Source organism: Tachyglossus aculeatus, chromosome 18 (assembly GCF_015852505.1).
Source record: "Tachyglossus aculeatus isolate mTacAcu1 chromosome 18, mTacAcu1.pri, whole genome shotgun sequence".
NCBI lineage: Eukaryota > Metazoa > Chordata > Mammalia > Monotremata > Tachyglossidae > Tachyglossus > Tachyglossus aculeatus.
In genome coordinates this window covers 40,677,788-40,696,497 of record NC_052083.1, presented here as the reverse complement: position 1 = coordinate 40,696,497, position 18,710 = coordinate 40,677,788, and the positions used below count along the sequence as shown (strand labels likewise).

The 18,710-nt window shown below is 56.4% G+C and overlaps 1 protein-coding gene across 6 annotated transcripts in view; it reads right to left on the bottom strand.

The window, feature by feature from the left end:
* The window catches only part of ZFYVE9 (zinc finger FYVE-type containing 9), a 70,786-nt gene that overhangs the window by 23,237 nt on the left and 28,839 nt on the right, over nucleotides 1-18,710 (bottom strand). For 5 of the 6 annotated variants that reach the window (XM_038760293.1, XM_038760291.1, XM_038760296.1 and 2 more), the window contains 2 exons: nucleotides 15,225-15,315; nucleotides 9,596-11,682 (listed from right to left, as the gene is read on the bottom strand). In XM_038760293.1, coding sequence (XP_038616221.1) covers nucleotides 9,596-11,682; nucleotides 15,225-15,294 — 2,157 coding nt within the window. In that variant the 5' untranslated portion in view covers nucleotides 15,295-15,315. Of the gene's footprint in view, nucleotides 1-9,595; nucleotides 11,683-15,224; nucleotides 15,316-18,244; nucleotides 18,296-18,710 lie in introns of those variants that run through there. The other variant, XM_038760295.1, reaches the window with a different exon arrangement.

The window sequence follows — 18,710 nt, the reverse complement described above, 5'->3', positions numbered from 1 at the left end:
TGGCCAGCACTGCCGTTACTCTCCCCGTCAGGGCACGGACCATGTGGATTTCTACGCGGGCCTGATAAGGACGGGAGACGGGCAGGGGTCACCCGTGGGAACCTCTCGTGGAAGAGCAGTGCCTCTGGCAGGACCCGCGCTCCATAACCAGCCATGAAGAGGAGCCACGGCGGGCCGGTCAGGCAGGGGCACAACCCAATTCCCACACACTCTTTCCTCTCTTCAAACTCTGTCTTTTCCACAGGAACCTCTGTGTGGCAGGGGGCCCTGGGTGCACTGTCGGCGGAGATGGACATGAGATGGGGAGGGGGAAGGCGGGCTGGAATCGGTCCAACCACTCTCCCCAGCGCTCTCCTGAGTCCGCTCCTCCCCTCCCCTGCCACTCCGGCCCATGAGCGGAAGGGGAGGCGGCGGTGCCGGAGGGCGGGAAAGGAAATAGCACAGCTCTACTTCCCCAGCCTCGGGTCAAGACCGGGGCAGCAGCCGGGCCGAGACCCACTCGGCCGGAGGAGGAGGAGGAGTAATAGTAACAGTAGTAGCAACAGCACTGACTTCTAGACTGTGAGCCCGTTGTTGGGTAGGGGCCATCTCTATGTGTTGTTGATTTGTACTTTCCAAGCGCTTAGTACGGTGCTCTGCACACAGTAAGCGCTCAATAAATACTATTGAATGAGTGAATGATGGCATTTCCTGACCCCAACGGGGGCGGTGCACTGTACCGAGTGCTTGGAAGAACAACAGGACCTGAAGGCACAGTCCCCGCCAACAAGGAACTTCTTCTCTATCAAGGGAGACAGACCCAGAAACATTCCCATCAGGTGGAATCGGTGGCCAAACAACCGAGTCGATCGCCGAGTGTTGGCGGGGGGGCAGTGTCCTGTGACCCACTTTTTAACCTACTAACGCCGCCTTCTTCCAGCTATCGTGGCCAGCCGGCCACCAGACGAGTCGACACAGGTTGGGGGCTGGGGGGGGTGTGTGTGAGCGTGAGAGTGTGTGTGAGATTGCTGGATTTTGGCTGGGATTATTGATCTGGGGGCTCCAGGACCCCGGAACTGGAATGGCTCCGTGAAAACATAATGACAATAATAATGGAGACATTTGCTATGCCCATATTATGTGTCAAGGACCGTTCTGAGGACTGAGGCAGATGCAAGATAATCAGGTCAGACACAGCCCCTGTCCTACAGAGGGCTCACGATCCTAGTAGGAGGGAAAACAAGTTTCGAATCCCCATTTTACAGATGAGGAAACTGAGGCACAGAGAAGTGAAGTGGCTTCCCCAAAGTCAAACATCAGGCATGCCACGGATCTGGAATTAGAACTCAGTTCCTGTGACTCCTAGGCCGCGGGGAACTGCAACCGTGACAAGATGAAGACTCTCCCAGCCACTGGAGAAGACCCAGGCATGCCCTCATCATCATCATCGATCGCATCTGAGCGCTTACTGTGTGCAGAGCACTGTACTAAGCGCTTGGGAAGTACAATTTGGCAACATATAGAGACAGTCCCTACCCAATAGTGGGCTCGGGCAGCCGGCAGAGAGCCGTGCGGGGAGTCGGGAGACCCTGAAGAGGCAGCCTCCCAGGAAAGGAGGGATCCCGGCCACAGCCCGGCAGCTCCTCCGAGGACCCGCGGAAAACTCGCCACCCGCTTCCAGGAACAGAACGATTCCTCCTCTCCCACTGGTTCGTGCGGCTGTCGTGACCCATGAAACACGCTTCCCGGGCTTCTCCTCATGGCCTTCCCCAGGCAGTTAAGACGAAGCCTTTCCCTAATTTTTCGGCTCCCGGGAACAGAAACATTCTCCACGGGGACCCAGTCACTGGGCCTCCTGCACTGGGTGACGTCTTACAGCTTCTAAAAACCCGCCGGTGATATCGGTCGCTTTCAAAGGGACACCTCTTGCCTCTCGCCCGAGCAAGACTAAGCGTTCAACCAAGGGAAATCCGTTCCTTCCCTAACTGAGCTGAGAAGCAGCATGGCCTGGTGAAAAGGGCAGGGACCCGAGAGTCCGAGGACGTGGGTTTTAATCCAGAGAAGCAGCGTGGCTCAGTAGAAAGAGGCTTTGGAGTCAGAGGTCATGGGTTCAAATCCCGGCTCCGCCCATTGTCAGATGGGTGACTCTGGGCAAGTCACTTCACTTCTCTGGGCCTCAGTTACCTCACCTGGAAAATGGGGATGAAGACTGTGAGCCCCACGTGGGACAACCTGATCACCTTGTAACCTCCCCAGCGCTTAGAACAGTGCTTTGCACATAGTAAGCGCTGAATAAATGCCATCATTATTATTACTGTTATTAATCCTGGCTCCGCCAAGTGCTTGCTGCTTGGCCTTGGGCAAGTCAATTAGCTTCTCTGTGCCTCAGTTTCCGCATTTGAAAAATGGGGATTAAATACCTGTTCTTCCTCCTACTTTGACCGTGAGCCCCATGTGGGGCAGGGACTGTGTCCAACCTGCTTAGCTTGTATCTACCCCAGCACTTAGAACAGTGCTTGACACACAGTCCGTGCTTAATGAAATGTCTTTATTATAATTACTGCAGAGCACAGTACCATCATCATCATCAATCGTATTTATTGAGCGCTTACTATGTGCAGAGCACTGTACTAAGTGCTTGGGAAGTACAAATTGGCAACATATAAAGACAGTCCCTACCCAACAGTGGGCTCACAATCTAAAAGGGGGAGAGAGAGAACAAAAACAAACATACTAACAAAATAAAATAAATAGAATAGATAGGTACAAATAAAATAAATAAATAGAGTACCATGCCCCGGGGGGAGTACTATGCACTATACTATGCGCTTGGGAGAGCACAAAATATACAAGGGTAGGTGTACGTATTCACACCAGGGACTGAACATATTTATTACTCTATTTATTTACACTTATTTTACTTGTACATATCTATTCTATTTATTTTATTTTGTTAGTATGTTTGGTTTTGTTCTCTGTCTCCCCCTTTTAGACTGTGAGCCCACTGTTGGGTAGGGACTGTATATGTTGCCAACTTGTACTGCCCAAGTGCTTAGTACAGTGCTCTGCACACAGTAAGCGCTCAATAAATACGATTGATTGATTGATTGAACACCGGTCTAAGTCCGAGTCAGAACCGGTGGACTCTCAGGGCAGGGGGGTGGGGGGCCCCTGGGCCCAATCTTCAAGACTGTGAGCCCGCTCTAGGGTAGGGACCGTCTCCATATGTTGTCAACTTGTACTTCCCAAGCGCTTAGTACAGTGCTCTGCACACAGTAAGCGCTCAATAAATACGATTGAATGAATGAATGAATCAGAGGCTCCAGGGAGACTGATCTCTCTGGACCTCTCCCATCCCATCCAACGGTGAGGGCGGCCTGGCTGCCCGCCCTGGCCCAGCCTCCTCTCTGCCCGGCGCTCGTTCCCTCTTCCCAAGGAAGATCATAAGTGCCTTGAGGGCAGGGATCACATCTGCTAACCCTACTGTACCCTCCCAGGCATTCAGCACAACGCCATTCACCCAGAAGGTGCTCAATAAGTGTGTCTGCTTCTTCTCCCTTAGTTGTTTCCAGGCTAACACCGTTACCCACGGTGTATTTGGCCATTTGCACACCACAAGTGCTCAACAGAGACCATTAACTGACTGACCGATTTGGGTCGGCCCGGCCTAACACACGAGGCGGGGAACTCAATCCATCGATGATGATGATGATGGCATTTATTAAGCGCTTACTACGTGTAAAGCACTGTTCTAAGCGCTGGGAAGGTTACAAGGTGATCAGGTTGTCCCACGTGGGGCTCACAGCCTTAATCTCCATTTTACAGATGAGATAACTGAGGCACAGAGAAGTGAAGTGACTCACCCCAAGTCACACACAGCTGACAATTGGCGGAGCCGGGATTTGAACCCACGGCCTCTGACTCTAAAGCCCGGGCTCTTGCCACTGAGCCACGCTGCTTCTCCATCAATGGCATTTACTGGGGAAATACAGTGTGCACGGTACTGCATTAAGCGCTTGGGAGAGTCCGATACACTCCAGTAGGCAGATGTGATTCCGGCCCACCGGGATCTTACAGACTATAGAAACTCCTCAAGTGCACACTCCCCTTGTCGTCAACGCCAGTGGTCCAGTCCCAGACGCACGGTATGGTCCTCCTCACAAAGTCAGCCCTCGAAAGTTGCGGACGAGAACGATAATGGATGTTGCAATAAAAGAGAAAACTCATTTTTTAGGCCGATGCCTCATTTTAAACCGCAGGTCTTAATTTCGGCACTTGTGTTTTCCTCAGAAATACACGTACGGATACTCTGCTATGTTGCCTTAAATATCAGGATTCAATGTATAAATTTTCATGATAAACAATACCTTATAAAGTGAAGAAATTAGTCTTGGAGAGAAAAATTCTTGTCAAGCGACCAGGTAGAACCAATTCATAATTTCAGGTAAAGTAGCTCTGAAGCTTATTAAAGAGCCGTCCAAAAGCTTCGGCCACTTGATGCGGTGGCTGGGGGATAAATATAGCTCCCGCTTAACTTTTTAAGTTTTAAATATTTGATAGATTTCCTGAAAACTGAAACCCGCAGCCTGTCCGAGAACAAGACCCAACCATCTCACGAGTTGGTCTGATTTTCAAAGTGCTCGGCCACGTGCTTTTGCAGAAAAGACGCTATGCCCGTGCCCGGGCTCCCGTTCAGTCTGGGCTTCCTCAGCCGAGGGGCCTCCGGAGGAACGCGGCTGGAGACGGTCAAGATGGAAAGGAAACGGGCCGATTGTCCGGGAAGAAGGCGGGCGGCCCCCTCCCTTCCGGCCGGACCCGTGGGGAAACTGAACGTGATCCAAGGAGCTGGCCAAGTTGCGTATGGAGGTGCGTGTTGGGGTGGGGGGCGGACGGGCTGGGGAAGGAAGGGGGGAGACCCGCATGGAAGGTCTGCCGCCACCCGTTCCCCGGCTCCTGCCGGCCTCTTGACCCGGTGGGGGTCCCGCCGACTGGCTCATGGTAGGTCGGGGCCCGGTGGTTGCCACGTTATCATCATCAATCATCAATCGTATTTATTGAGCGCTTACTATGTGCAGAGCACTGTACTAAGCGCTTGGGAAGTACAAATTGGCAACATATAGAGACAGTCCCTACCCAACAGTGGGCTCACAGTCTAAAAGTTATGGGGAGGTGGGTGGGTGGGCTGGGCTTCTGCTCTGGGGATCTTGCCCCGAACCCATTTTCCATCATCCCTTTGGCTCCCAAGCCCCAGGCTGGGCACCAAGGTCAACGTGTGGTTGGCATGGGCCCAGCCCAGGCCGAGTCTGCCGCCTCCGTCCCCTCACTCCCATGGCTCCCCGAGCCTGGAACTCCTTCCCTTCTTCCCTCCCCTACCTCAGCTCGCCCTACATTCAAAATCCTACTGAAAGCCCACCATCTCTTTTTCTTTTAACGGTATCTGTTAAGCGCTTACTACGTGACAGGCACTGTACTACGCGATGGGATAAAAGCAAACTAACCTGGCTGGACACAGTCCACGCTCTGCATGGAGCTCACAGTCTAAATCCGCATTTTACAGATGAGGTAACTGAGGCACAGAGAAGTTCAGCAACTTGCCCTAGGGGACACAGCAGACAAGGGGCAGAGCTTCTCCGACAGGGCTTTTTTGCCCCCATTTAATGTCCTGGCCCCCTGAGCCTGGTCATCCCTTCAGCCACCTCCAGCCCAGATGAATCAAGTCTCCCCGCATCCTCAGCGTACACGCGTCCCCTCGGTTTCTGTCTGCCTCCCCCATTGGCGTGCCAGCTCCTGGGGAGCAGGGGACAATGCCTCCCTCTGTTAGTCGATGCCTGCCCAGGTGCTTAGTCCAGTACACCTTACCAAGTGGGCACTCAAAAAATGCTCCTCCTGGAAAAGGCCGCTCTGCTCGGCCTGTGCCACCTCCCCCCCCGCCCTCCCGGCACTGATGCGCCCTTCATTTCCGTGCTGGGAGCGGGGAGGCGGGCACCACCAGAACGGAAACCACTCATTCACTTCATCACTCTGTCTCCTCCTCTTCCTCCTCCTCCGCGGCCCCACCCCCAGGCTTCCACTCTATTCGTTCCCAAGCAGCTCTGACCTTCCCTCTCTCCCATAACTGTGGTTTATTTTAAGCGCTTACTGTGTGCCCGACACTGTATTAAGCGCTGGGATAGATACAAGCTCAGCCGGCGGGACCCAGTCCCGTCCCACACGGAGCTCACGGTCTTCATCCGCATTTAAAAGATGAGGGAACAGAGGCCCAGAGAAGTGAGGTGACTTGCCCATAGTCACACAGCAGAGAAGTGGCTGAGCCGGGATTAGAACCCAGATCCTTCTAACTCCCGGGCCCGGGATATTTCTCCCGGACCACGCTGCTGCTCACCTAAGTTCCTCAACTTGGTGCCCCTGACGCCGCTGGGACCCAGGGAGTCCCTCAGCTGAGCTGGAGGAAAAGAGGGAGCTGCAACTAGGATTGTAGAGGTGACGGTCTTCCAAAGAGCCCTCTCCTACTTGGCGTGGGTTGGAGCTCGGGCAATTCCGATCTCTCCCTCGTCCTCACAGTATCACCAGGGAGCCGAGAAGGGTGAGTGTTTTCATTCCCATTTCACAGACAAACTGAGACCCACAGGGCACGTGTGGGATCTGCCAAGCCCAGTACCTAAGTGCAGGAATAGAGATGGCACCCTGAACCATGCCACCAGTGGGCAGATAAAGAGTAATCCTTCCCATTCAATGTCTGGAGGAACTGGATTACTATTTATTTATTTATTTTACTTGTACATATCTATTCTATTTATTTTATTTTGTTAGTATGTTTGGTTTTGTTCTCCGTCTCCCCCTTTTAGACGGTGAGCCCACTGTTGGGTAGGGACTGTCTACGCTGCTAACTTGTACTTCCCAAGCGCTTAGTACAGTGCTCTGCACACAGTAAGCGCTCAATAAATACGATTGATGATGATGATGATGGATGCTGGTTGCCCTGCTGGACTCCCATCCCTAGGGTTGGGGACGGACCCTTCCACGCTCCTGCCTCTCCCATCTCCACCCCCGACTCTCCCCAGCAGCGACCTAGCCCGGGCCATCCCACTCCCCTGCCTCTCCCCCCTCCATCCCTGCCTCTCCTTTCAGTGAACCGGCCCAGACCACCCCACAATCCTGACTCGCCCCTTTCCATCCTGCCTCTCCCCTTTCCATCCTGCCTCTCCCTCCAGTGAGCCGGCATGGACCACCCGACACCCTCGACTCTCCCTCTCCCCCTTCGGTGAGCCAGCACGGACCGTTAATTCATCCACTGCTTTAGCTCCGCTCCTATCAAACCTCCAGGCACTTTCAGACTCACAGCTTCCTAAGGGGAAGGATTCCACACGCTCCCTTCTCTCTGAGTGATGGCAGGGTCTCTGAACCTACTGACCCCTCGCTCCAATGGGTACCCTTTGGCCCGGGGTGGTGGGATCGGAGGAATGAAAATTCGGTGTTCACCCTGGCCGGCCCCTTTGTGGTTTTACCCCTGACATCTGTTCCGGCATTCTGGAGGGGAGAAAGGGGGACGGGTTTCCACGAGAGCGGCCGAGTGAACTTGAAATGTTTCGATGATTTGTTCTCTCTAGATACCGTACCATCATGTTAGCTCCCACGATTAACAAGGCTCCTGCCAGCCCCCGCAGATCCATTAGCTATTGGCATTTCCAGCCAACGCTTCATGGAGCATTTCAGTTTCCAGGAGGATGGACTCCCGAAAGGGCTCCCCTTCCCGGATGGACGGGATTTTCCAAAACGCAGGTCTGTGGGATCATTCCAGTTGCCCTTCGGCTCCTGCCCGAGGACGGTTCGGTGCCCAGACTGCCATTCTGGTCCGGGTGTACGAGCCCTTCTCTTCCGAGAAGCTCTGGGGGCTGTGCAGACGTTACCTCATCAACCCTCGAACCATCCCTGCCGGAGGTGGGGGATGGAGAGGCGGCCGGAGATAGGCTCGCGACCGGCAGATCTATAAATCCACTAGTCCTCGGAGAGCAGGATCTGGCCCGACTCACGGAACCGCTACATTCGCAGGAGAAATCACAGCCCATTTCCCGCCCCCCTCGAATCTCCACTCGGGGCTCTGACTTGGTCATTACCGGCTGAAACGCCGGGCTCTGCAGCCGGGGCCGCTGCCTTGTTTTCTTCCGGAAGCAAACCCTGCCGAGAGTTTTCCCTCCACCCCCCTAGGCTAGCGGCAGTGACGGCGGTGGGCAGTTCCCGAGCAGAACGAGAGGCTCTGGCCACGGAGGTTGAGACCAGCCTCTCTGGGCTGAAACAGTTGGGAAATCGAGGGACATGCTTCCTCAAATCCCAACCAGGAGGAGGGTGGGTCAATGGGCCGAGAGAGGGAGAGGAAAGCAGGTAGTCGGGGGGGCGTGGAAAAAAGAAAATGGCAGGAAAGGGAGATGGGTAGACAGGAGCCTTCAGAATGTCTAGCTCAGATAAGAGGGACTCCCTTAGGCCTAAGCAGGACACACGTGGCCTAGTGGAAAGAGCCCTGGGAGTCTGTCACTTGCCTGCTGGGTGACCTTGGCCAACCAAGTCACGTCTCTGGGCCTCAGTTTTCCTCCCCTGCAAAATGGGGATTCAATACCTGTTCCCCTTCCTAAGACTCAGGAGCAGAAACTGCCCGGCCTCAGCGCCCGCCTGCGCGGAGGCAGAACATCTAGTCGGGGTCCTGGGCTGCGGCCTGGTGTCTGCTTGCTTTTCGGATCACATCCTGGCTTACGGACACCTCACTCGACAGGGAGTGCGGGGCAAACGAATGGGGGCCTACTCCGATCCGCCCATTCTGCTCGGAAATCCGGCGGGTTTAAGGATTCGAGTGAGAGTTTGGGACCCTTGGGAGTTCCATTTCCCCCAACCCCGGTCCCTTGGAAACTTGAGGTTTGAGCCATCTTGTGAGGGCCCCAAGTCTCGGTCTGTCTCACGTTCCAGTAGAATCGAGAACGCTTCGTGAATTCCTTTAACGAAGAGAAACTTTCCTGAAAAACGGTCACCCTCCAGAGAAACACACCGAGACCTTCAGCGGGGGCCATTCGCCTTGGATCTTTACACGTGTACGAGATACACGCCGTCTCCCACCCGTCTCCCACTGGCTCCCCCCTGGAGCAGAGAGAGCCGCTGGCTTTGGAGCCACTCGGGTAGGGAAGCAACATGGCCTCGTGAGCCTGGGAGTCAGAAGGACCTGTGTTCTAACCCTAGCTCTGCCACTTGTCTGCTGTGTGACCCTGGGCAAGTCACTTCACTTCTCTGTGCATTTGTACAATGGGGAGTAAGACCGTGAGCCCCGTAGGGGCCAGGGACTGTGTCCAACCCAATTAGCTTACCACGTATGCTTAGTAGAGTGCCTGGCACATAGTAAGTGCTTAACAAACCCCACAATTATTATCATCCAAGTGGAAACTGTGAAAAAACCAAAAGGCACAACACTTTCTCACAGTCCCCCCCCCCGACTCCCGCCACCCTACGTCACAACACACGTTCTGAAAGCCGGTCACGTAGAGTCAGGCAGAGGCGAAGGCTTCACAGCGGCGGTCCAGGGCGGGGCCGGGAGAGCCCCTCGGCCAGCCTGCCCACCCGTCATCGGGACACTCACCTTGCCGCAGGCCCTGCAGTGATGCCTCCTTTTCGTGAACGTGAACCTCGCTTCACACTTCATGCAGTTTGGGGCGTGGGAGTCCGGGACCCAGACCGGAGCCACCTCTCCCAGGGAGGTCAACGGCCTCCTGGCGGGGGCCCCGCCCCGGCTGGCTCGGAGATCATTGTCCGGATCGTCCGGCCCAGCCGCCGGGCCCACGCTCCCGGGCAGCCCGGCCTCGCCGTCCTCCGAGAGCTCCCCGTCCGAAGCGGGCGGGACCCCGTCCGGAAACCCGTCCGCCGCCGCCGCCGCCTGGACCCCGGGCTGGGTCTTCCCGGAGGCGTCGTTTTTGTTCTTCGAGCCGGCCCCCCCGCCCGGGGGCGCGAGGTCGTGCCGCCCGGGGTCCGAGGGCGACTTGGGGATCTGGAGCTTGAGATTCGTGGGGTGCTTGGGCCTGGCGCCCCCGAAGGGTGCGCTGCTGGCTGGCAGACGGGGCGGGGACGGCCCCGGGGGGCCGACGTCTGCCTGCTCGCCGAGTTTCTCGAAATAGTTCTTCTTCCCTTGGTCCCCGGGGCTGTTTGATACAAGCCCATTCCCTTCTGGGGCCTCGGGGCCTCGCTGCTCAAAAACACCCGCGTAGCACTCCGACTTGCTCTCCTCGATTTCCTTCTCCTCCGTCACCGAGTCCTCCTTGGAGGGCAAAGTCTTTGGGATCCCGGCCCCGCCAGGGCTCTGTGGCCTTGGGGGGTCCCCGGGATCCAGCGGGGGACAGGCAGCGGGGAGAGCTGGAGCGGCAGAGAGACCTTCATCCTCAAATCCGTGGGCGCGCGTCCCATGGAACTCCAGCTCCCCAGCGGCGACTGGGCCCTTGGCGCCCTCCTCCCGCGTGCCGCAAGGTCCCCGGGGCTGACACCCAGACCCCGGCGGCCCCTCTGTCCCTGCGTTGTCCGGGGGACTCTCCGGCTCGTGGCCCGGACTCAGCTCCCCGCCGTTACCTCCCTGAAGCGAGGGCGCACGGTCCGTCGGACAGGGCGGCTCCGGACAGCCGACCGCCGCCTCCCTTCCGTCAGCGCCGGCCTCTCCACGGGCCGAGCCATGGGGACGGCGCCCGCTGACCCCGTCGCCTCCAGACCCGACTGACTGGTCCGCTTCGGGGAGCGGGGGGGCCCCGGACCGAGGCGACCCTCCCGCCGGGCCGTCTTCCGAGGACTCGGCCCGCACGGTGTGGCCTTCGCCTGAATGGGGGGAGTCCTCGGGAGGGTCCGGCCGGGTCCCGGGGGAGCCGGCCGGGCCAGGGTCCGCCTCAGCCGGTGGCCGGCTCTCCTGCTGCGGGACGGTGGGGCCGTCGCCCGCTCTCATTGGCAGAGCCGTCGCACCGGCGTTCGAGGAGGAGGAGAAGGCGGGGTCTCTATCGCCACTGTCGCCGAGGTCCTTTAATCGGGACAGGAAGCAAGCAGCAGGTAGCCCCTCAGGTCGAGTTCTATCCGAACGGTCATCGAGGGTGTCTTCGGTCCCCGGCCAGCTCCTCGGGCCCTCGGGGTCCGGGGCCCCTCCGGCCGGCCCGTTGCCGGCCCCTCGGACCAGACCGCCCGGCCGGGCCTCATCATCCGCGGCGAGGCCGCCGGCGTCCGTTGGGGTCGGACTGTGGCCGCTGTTCCAAGCCAGCAGGTCGGTGCTCTCCCGCGTCCTTTGGTCACAGTTATGCAGGACGGCGACCACGAGCACATTCTTGTCTTCCGGCCCGCGGCCTCTCGTCCCACATTTCGTGTCTCCTCTGTCCCCGGCCCGGTGTCGGTCCCCCCGGTCCCCCCGGTCCCCGCTTCTCTTAATCGGCTGATCTTCGGCGGGAGCTCGGTCGTCAATCCACATGACGGGGGGCTCCGGGCTCACGCTGCTCTCGCCGCCATTAGCACAGCGCTCCCCCCGGCCCGGGGTCGGAGGGGCCGGGTGAGCCAACGAGCGGGCTTTCCGTCTCTGCTGCGGCTCGTTAGGGACGGCCGGCTCGTCCACATCCGCCAGGGCCACGCTGAGGGGCGGCCGATGGGACGGGGGATCTAGAATCTGATTCCACTTGGTGTCCAGCAACGGAGGGGAGACGGTCTCATCTAAAAAACAAACGGCCGAGTCGGGAGTTAGCGGTAACGCGGGACAGATGGCGAGGCCCGACCTAGGTTGATGATCCGCGGTTCCAGGATTCCCTTTGAGAACGAGGCTCCCCCAAGGGCGGCAACAGCTACAGAGGGACCGGCCCATTCTGGCCTCCCCCAGCTGGGGTCCGAGTGGATATCCCGGAAGGGACCAACCGGCCCGGCGGGGAAGCAGGGCCACGGACGGATGCGGAGAAAAGGGGCCGTTGTCTCTTCTGAGCCCTCTGACTCAGAGCAGCGCAGGTGAGCCGATCTCTTGCTCCCTAAGCCCTTTCCTCTATCTCACTAGGTCTCTGCCTAAGCCATCGCTTCCTCCTCCTCTTCCACCCTCAAAACCCTCCCCCTACTCCAAAGCCGCCTCCTCTTCCGTTACCCCTCCCCGCCAAACCCGGCAGACGTCCCCTCTCCGCACTGGAATCTGTTCCTCTTCCTTTGCGTCCCGGGTCTCTGTCTGTACTACGGTCACAGGAAGCTCGGGGCTCCTTGCTAGAACGGGATCCGGAAAACGGGTAGCGCAGCGTCTCCGGCCAGCTAAGACACCAGTTAAGACTGCTGAATTTTTCAAGATCAAACATCATAGAAGTGACTGGTTGGGCCCACTGCTTCCCAGATAAATTTCCTCACCTGGGCACGTGGGAGAAATTCTCACTTGCATTTTAACGGATACGGTCCGTTTCCCTAGTCTGTTTCCTTCACAACTGACCCTGACCTTGGAGCCGCCCTCTCTGGCAGCAGCAGCAGGTCGGTCTCCGGGGCTGGTAGAGCGGACAGGATCCCGAGCGGCCCTCGGAAGGGTCCCCACCCTTCCTTCCAGGACTTGCTGAAAACTCCAAGCATGGAGGGGACACTGTCACAACACCTGGTGGGGAGGGGACACTGAGGCCTGGTCACCGGATTTCAACGATGCCTCCGCTGCGATCTTCCAGAAGAAGAGGAAAGGTCAGACTATCGCGGTAGCTCGCTGCTCTTCGTTTCTGGCCGAATCGTGACCAGAGTCCTCCGGGACGGGCTACTGAAGAACATCTCCGACCGTGGCTCAGAACTGGTTTCACACCGCAGCCGGCACGATCTCTGTGGCAAGCCAGATGCGAGACAAAGGCTGGGGGCAGCTTCTCCGACAGCGCTATCCGGCCTTCAGATCCTGAAAAACCATTCGACTCCACCAGCGGGTCTGGATTCTGTCAATTATTCAGTGAACTCGGCCGCCCTAAGAAGTTCAACGAGACCCCGAGAGCTCGAGGCGCGGATGTCTGTGTCGGTCCCGGAGGAGCCCGGCCTGAACGATCCCCCGCTTCCGGCCTGGATAAAACACAGCTGGGTCCTGTTCGGTTATTTTCCAAAGCCACGCAGGTAAGCAAAACCAGGCCATCTGGAGGCTGGCACCAAAACTCGCCATTGATCCTCCAGGAAACTCTTCCGACTCGGGTAAAAAGCATCATCGGAAGCCCGAGGGACGGGCATTTGGCCTCTCTCGAGAGTTTAGTACAGTGTCCTGAACAGAGTGATTGCTCAATAAATGCGACTGATCCATCGATGTAGACACATCAAGAAGAATGGAGATGAGTAGGGATGCTTTTGCAATCCGCAAGTCAGAGAGTCACTACAGACCAAAGGTAAGTCTGAAGAAGACGAAGGTAACGTTTCGCTCGGCACCGGGAAAAGTGAACGTGTCTGTTTACTGTGCTATTGTACTCTCCCAAGCGCTTAGCACACTGCTCTGCATCCAGTAAGCGCTCAATAAATATGACTGACTGAATGAACGCACACGCAACCAAAAGTCTCCGGATGCACCGCCATAGGATTCTGCTACGTAGGCAGCACACCTTCCAAAGATGCCACCACACAAGGAAATGGGCGACAGAATGGTGATGGCCGCTGTGGCGTTTTGGAAATGGTCAGAAGACAGAGGCAACCCGCCATCAGGCTTCGGTTTTGAAGCGTCTGATCCTCTGTAAGGCCGAGTGACCCGGTCGTCAGGCAGTGCCATCAGCGCCCCTCGTCAGCCAGAAGGTGCCCCCCCGGACATCGCTTAGTACAGTGCTCTGCACACAGTAAGCGCTCAACAAATACGATTGATTGACATCTGAGGTCTGGAGCCAAGTCAGCCACCCGGCAGTGAGGCTGGGCTCACCGCAACACAGCCGTGCTGGGTGGCACAGGTGAGGAGAATGGGCCGCAGCGGGATGGCCAAACAGCTGCGGGGCGGCCAGTTGACACGGGGTGACCGGAAGCCAGGGCGGCGGAGGAGGAAATGCTTTAAGGAGGCGGGCTGAGCCGCGGGTGAGAGCGGGAAGAAGACTGGGGTAGATGCAACTGGCGCAACCAAGAGAGGGGTGGCTCTTTCAAGCAGACACTTCAAGGGGGTCGTGAGGCCGAGGAAAAAACAAAAACAAGGCCAGATGTAGCGAGCAACGCCCTGTGGTGGGGTGAACCGGTTCTAAATCAGCTTTTCCCATCACACATACCGTCACAGAGAATCTTCACTGCTGTCAGGATGGGTATTTCCAAGCAATACTTTTGGAAGCCGGAATGCTTGCTTCCCTAAACAAACGTGCGACTCGGGAGCTGTCATTAAAAATCTCCTCAGACAACCGCTTCTATTCGGGCATAACGTTAAGCAACGCCTATGAGATAACACTGTCGAGGATTCACAGTGGTGCTTTTGATTCAAGGGAGGAAACGGGCATTTCAGTTCTGTGAACTCCCCCAGCCCCCGAGGGATAGCATTGATATCTTAGACACAAACTCCGTTGAGATTTAAACCGGCGTATTGGAACCTTCTGACAACGGCCAAGCAGAGGGTGTGAAATGACTCAGGAAGCGACAAACAAAAATTTGAGAGGGCCTTCAAAAGTTCCTCCTTCCAAGAGCAAATGATCTTCATCACAAACAGTGCGACAGTTATTCTTACTACTTTTTCTTCTTACTTATTCTTCTCATTCAGGGGCAATGCCACACAAGGATGGTTTCGGGAGGGGGCCAGCACTCCACGAGGAGGAAGAGGCCAAGGAATAAGTGTAAGACACCTGAAGAGAGCAGGAGAACGACCGCTCGGAGAAGAGACGGGGTAATCTGAAAAACCCGACAGGTTGCAGACTCAATCGGTTCGGGGAGAAGTGGATTTGGGAGAAGTTTGTGGGAAAAAGTAACCCTGCAGAAGAGACTTGCAAATTGTAGTTTCGGCCCGACACACGACGGTGGCACCAAATGCAAGCGAGCTTATTTTGCCAAGCTTTTAGCAAACACACTGAAGACTTCAGTGCCTCTAAAAGCTATGGTTTAAAAATAATCCAACTTGACTGGGCAGTCGAAGTGTAACCGGTGGAAGACTACGATTTATTATCATTTTCTGGGGAAATCAAGGCCAAATTCCTAAACGCTCTTCTTTTCTGACTCAGAAATTACAACTACAAAGAAAGGTGACTGACAGGAGCTTGTGACCAAGACTTGTGCATGTGCAAACACACACTCGCACACACCCCAAAAAAGAAAATTCTCACCTTCATTTTGTTCAAATTCATCTAAAACCTTATCTAGGTTGTAGGCCTCTGCTTGGAAATAGTTCTCCATTGGTCAGGGAGTCTTCGGAACCTGTAAAATGCAGCAACCGTGAGCATTTAGAAATACTAAACATTGCAAACCCGCGTGAAAGACACACCAGCCCCCCGCGCCCCAACCCGAGCCCGGAACAACGGGAGACAAGGTAAGCTGGCTCTCCTGAGCAGCATCCCTTCCCAGCCAGCAGGGCAGGGGGACCCCCTGCCCCTATGGAAACTAGCCGAACCCTGACAGTCGAGCTTCGGCCCCGGTCTTGGGAAACCGAGCAGCCCCGGAAAGCCCAAGGGAGATCCCGGAGTGGGCACCCCGGACGTCTCGCCAATGGAGATCCCCACTCTGACCAGCACCTGGTTTCCCTTTCCTCCCCTCTTGATCTCCTGCCACCTGCCCACAACCAGGTACGCTCTCCTCTCACTGAGATGTGCCCGTGCCCACTCTTGGACCCTGGGTGGGCACAGCCTCACGAGAGAGAGAGACAGAGAGAGAGAGAGAGAGAGAAATAGAGAGTGCTCCTGCAAGGGAGCGGCCACCCCTTCGGACTCTGCCCCAGCCTGGGAAACTGGCGGTGCCTGATTCTGCCACCACAGCTGGGCTGCTTCCTGGAGATTTCCGTTGCGGCTCAATCCCACATTCCGGCCAGGCCCGCAAAAGGACGGTTCAGCAGCGAAGGTGGCAGCGGCGATTGTCTCCGCTGCTGATGTTGCCAACTTGGACTTCCCAAGCACTTAGTCCAGTGCTCTGCACACAGTAAGCGCTCAAATGGAGCCACTGTTGGGTAGGGACAATCTCTATACGTTGCCAACTTGTACTTCCCAAACGCTTAGTACAGTGCTCTGCACACAGTAAGCGCTCAATAAATACGATTGAATGAATACACTGGGTTTACCTGCCCTATAGACCTTGTGTTCCCTGGGTTCATACTATTTCACCACCCAGAGTCCTTGCGTTCCCCGAGTACAGGATGGCTTCCCATGTCTCTAGCTTCTGGTGCATCTGCTGCGTATCACAGCCACTGGGGTGGGAGGGGCAGGGCAGATTCATTCAGTCGTATTTATTGAGCGCTTACTGTGGGCAGAGCACTGTAAGGCCCTACTGAGAGCTCACCTCCTCCAGGAGGCCTTCCCAGACTGAGCCCCTTCCTTCCTCTCCCCCTCGTCCCCCTCTCCATCCCCCCCATCTTACTTCCTTCCCTTCCCCACTGCACCTGTATATATGTATATGTGTTTGTACATATGTGTTACTCTATTTATTTATTTATTTTACTTGTACATATCTATTCTATTTATTTTATTTTGTTAGTATGTTTGGCTTTGTTCTCTGTCTCCCCCTTTTAGACTGTGAGCCCACTGTTGGGTAGGGAGTCTCTATATGTTGCCAACTTGTACTTCCCAAGCACTTAGTACAGTGCTCTGCACACAGTAAGCGCTCAATAAATACGATTGATGATGGTGATGATGAAATACAATTGACTGATTGATTCCTCTCCCCCTCGTCCCCCTCTCCATCCCCCCATCTTACCTCCTTCCCTTCCCCACAGCACCTGTATATATGTATATATATTTGTTCATATTTATTACTCTATTTATTTATTTTACTTGTACGTATCTATTCTATTTATTTTATTTTGTTAGTATGTTTGGTTTTGTTCTCCGTCTCCCCCTTTTAGACTGTGAGCCCACTGTTGGGTAGGGACCGTCTCTATATGTTGCCAACTTGTACTTCCCAAGCGCTTAGTACAGTGTTCTGCACGCAGTAAGCGCTCAATAAATATGATTGATTGATTGATAGGAAATGTCCGAGCAGCGTCTCCTCCCCGCCACCTGTCCGCTGGGGTCTCCGAGGCACCTGGGCCAAAACTCCTCTTACGCTAACCTTCTCGCTGTACCTCCATCTCGTCTATCTCACCGCCCACCAGGTCCTCCCTCTGGCCTGGAACGCCCTCCCTCCTCAAATCCGACAGACAGTGACTTTCCCCCACTTCAAAGCCTTACTGAAGGGACATCTCTTCTAAGAGGTTTTCCCTAAGCCCTCCTTTCCTCTTCTCCCACTCCCTTCCGCGTCACCCTGACTCGCTCCCTTCATTCATCCCCCCTCCCAGCCCCACAGCACTCATGTACATATCTGCCATTTATTTATTTACATTAATGTCTGTTTCCTCCTCCAGACTTTAAGCTCATTAAGGGTAGGGAGTGTCTCTGTTTATTGCTAAAGCGTACTCTCCCAAGAGCTTAGTACAGTGCTCTGCACACAGTAAGTGCTCGATAAATATGACTGAATTAACTGACGTGGCCAGGATGGCGCCCCAGAAAAGTGGTCATCCCCCGCCCAACATAGGGGGTCTGATCCATTCACCTGATCTCCAGGCCCTGTTAAGGGCAGGCCCAGCCTCCCGACTGCTCTGATCCAGGTCAGTCCAACTCTCTATTCTTTGGCTCTTTCACCATCAGTCAAAATAACGTACTGAGAACCTGCTGCAGGCAGAGTGGCACTAATTTCCCATCCCTGACCTCCCACGATCTCAGAATCGGTTGGGGAGAGGAGGGGAAGGGGGCAGGAATTGGCCCCTCCAGGCTTCAGGGTCGAGCTGCAGCCCCAACACCACACCTGCTCCCCCCTTCCGTTTCCTGCCCTTTCCTCCTCCCTCCTTCCCTCCCTCCAACACAAAAGAAGCCGGCCCCTTGGCTACAGAAGAAAAAGCCCAACCTCCGTGCCTGCCACCGGCCCAGGAAGCCCCGTTCCCATCGCCTGCTCTGCTCTTCGGCCGAGGCCCGGGAAGCTAGCGCTGAAGGAAACGCTCCACTCCGGGAGAGGCAGAAGGAAGGGGGCCGGAAGGAAGGGGGGGATGAGCATTCCCTCCCACCGCTCCCCGCCGAGTGGGGCCAAGACACCTCTGGAAGGCAACGGCCAGAGCACCCCGAAGGACAGAACTGAGAGAGCTAAGCGACCGGCCGGGCCCACCAACCTTGTGGGGACGGGACAGGAGAGACGAGGGTGGAAAAGCACATGTAGAGCAATCGGTGGAGCGCATACCAATTGGCGGATCCGTTGGCGGTCGGCGCTGCGGAAACCCAGCTCCGTGCACATGCTGGAGGCTGCCGCACTGCAGCGGTCCAGCAGACCCTCCTGCGGGGGCATTAGCAGTGCCGACTGCACTCAGCGGCACCACCGCTCTCCCGGCGGGAGATTCGGTACGAGACCAGCCCTTCCTGCCCTGCCCTCCCCTCCCGGGCCCTTCCGGCCTCGGTCCTCCCCTCCCGGCCCATCCCCGGAGCCCCTCTCGGGAGGAGGCCTCCAAGCACCTGGGGCCAGGCTGACCCGATCCATCGATCGATCGATCGGAGGGCTGAGCTACAGCGGCCTTTGCTCTGGCGGGAGCGGCACTCGGCCGCCAAGTGGAGGGTGAGGCTGGCACTGAGCGGGTATCACCC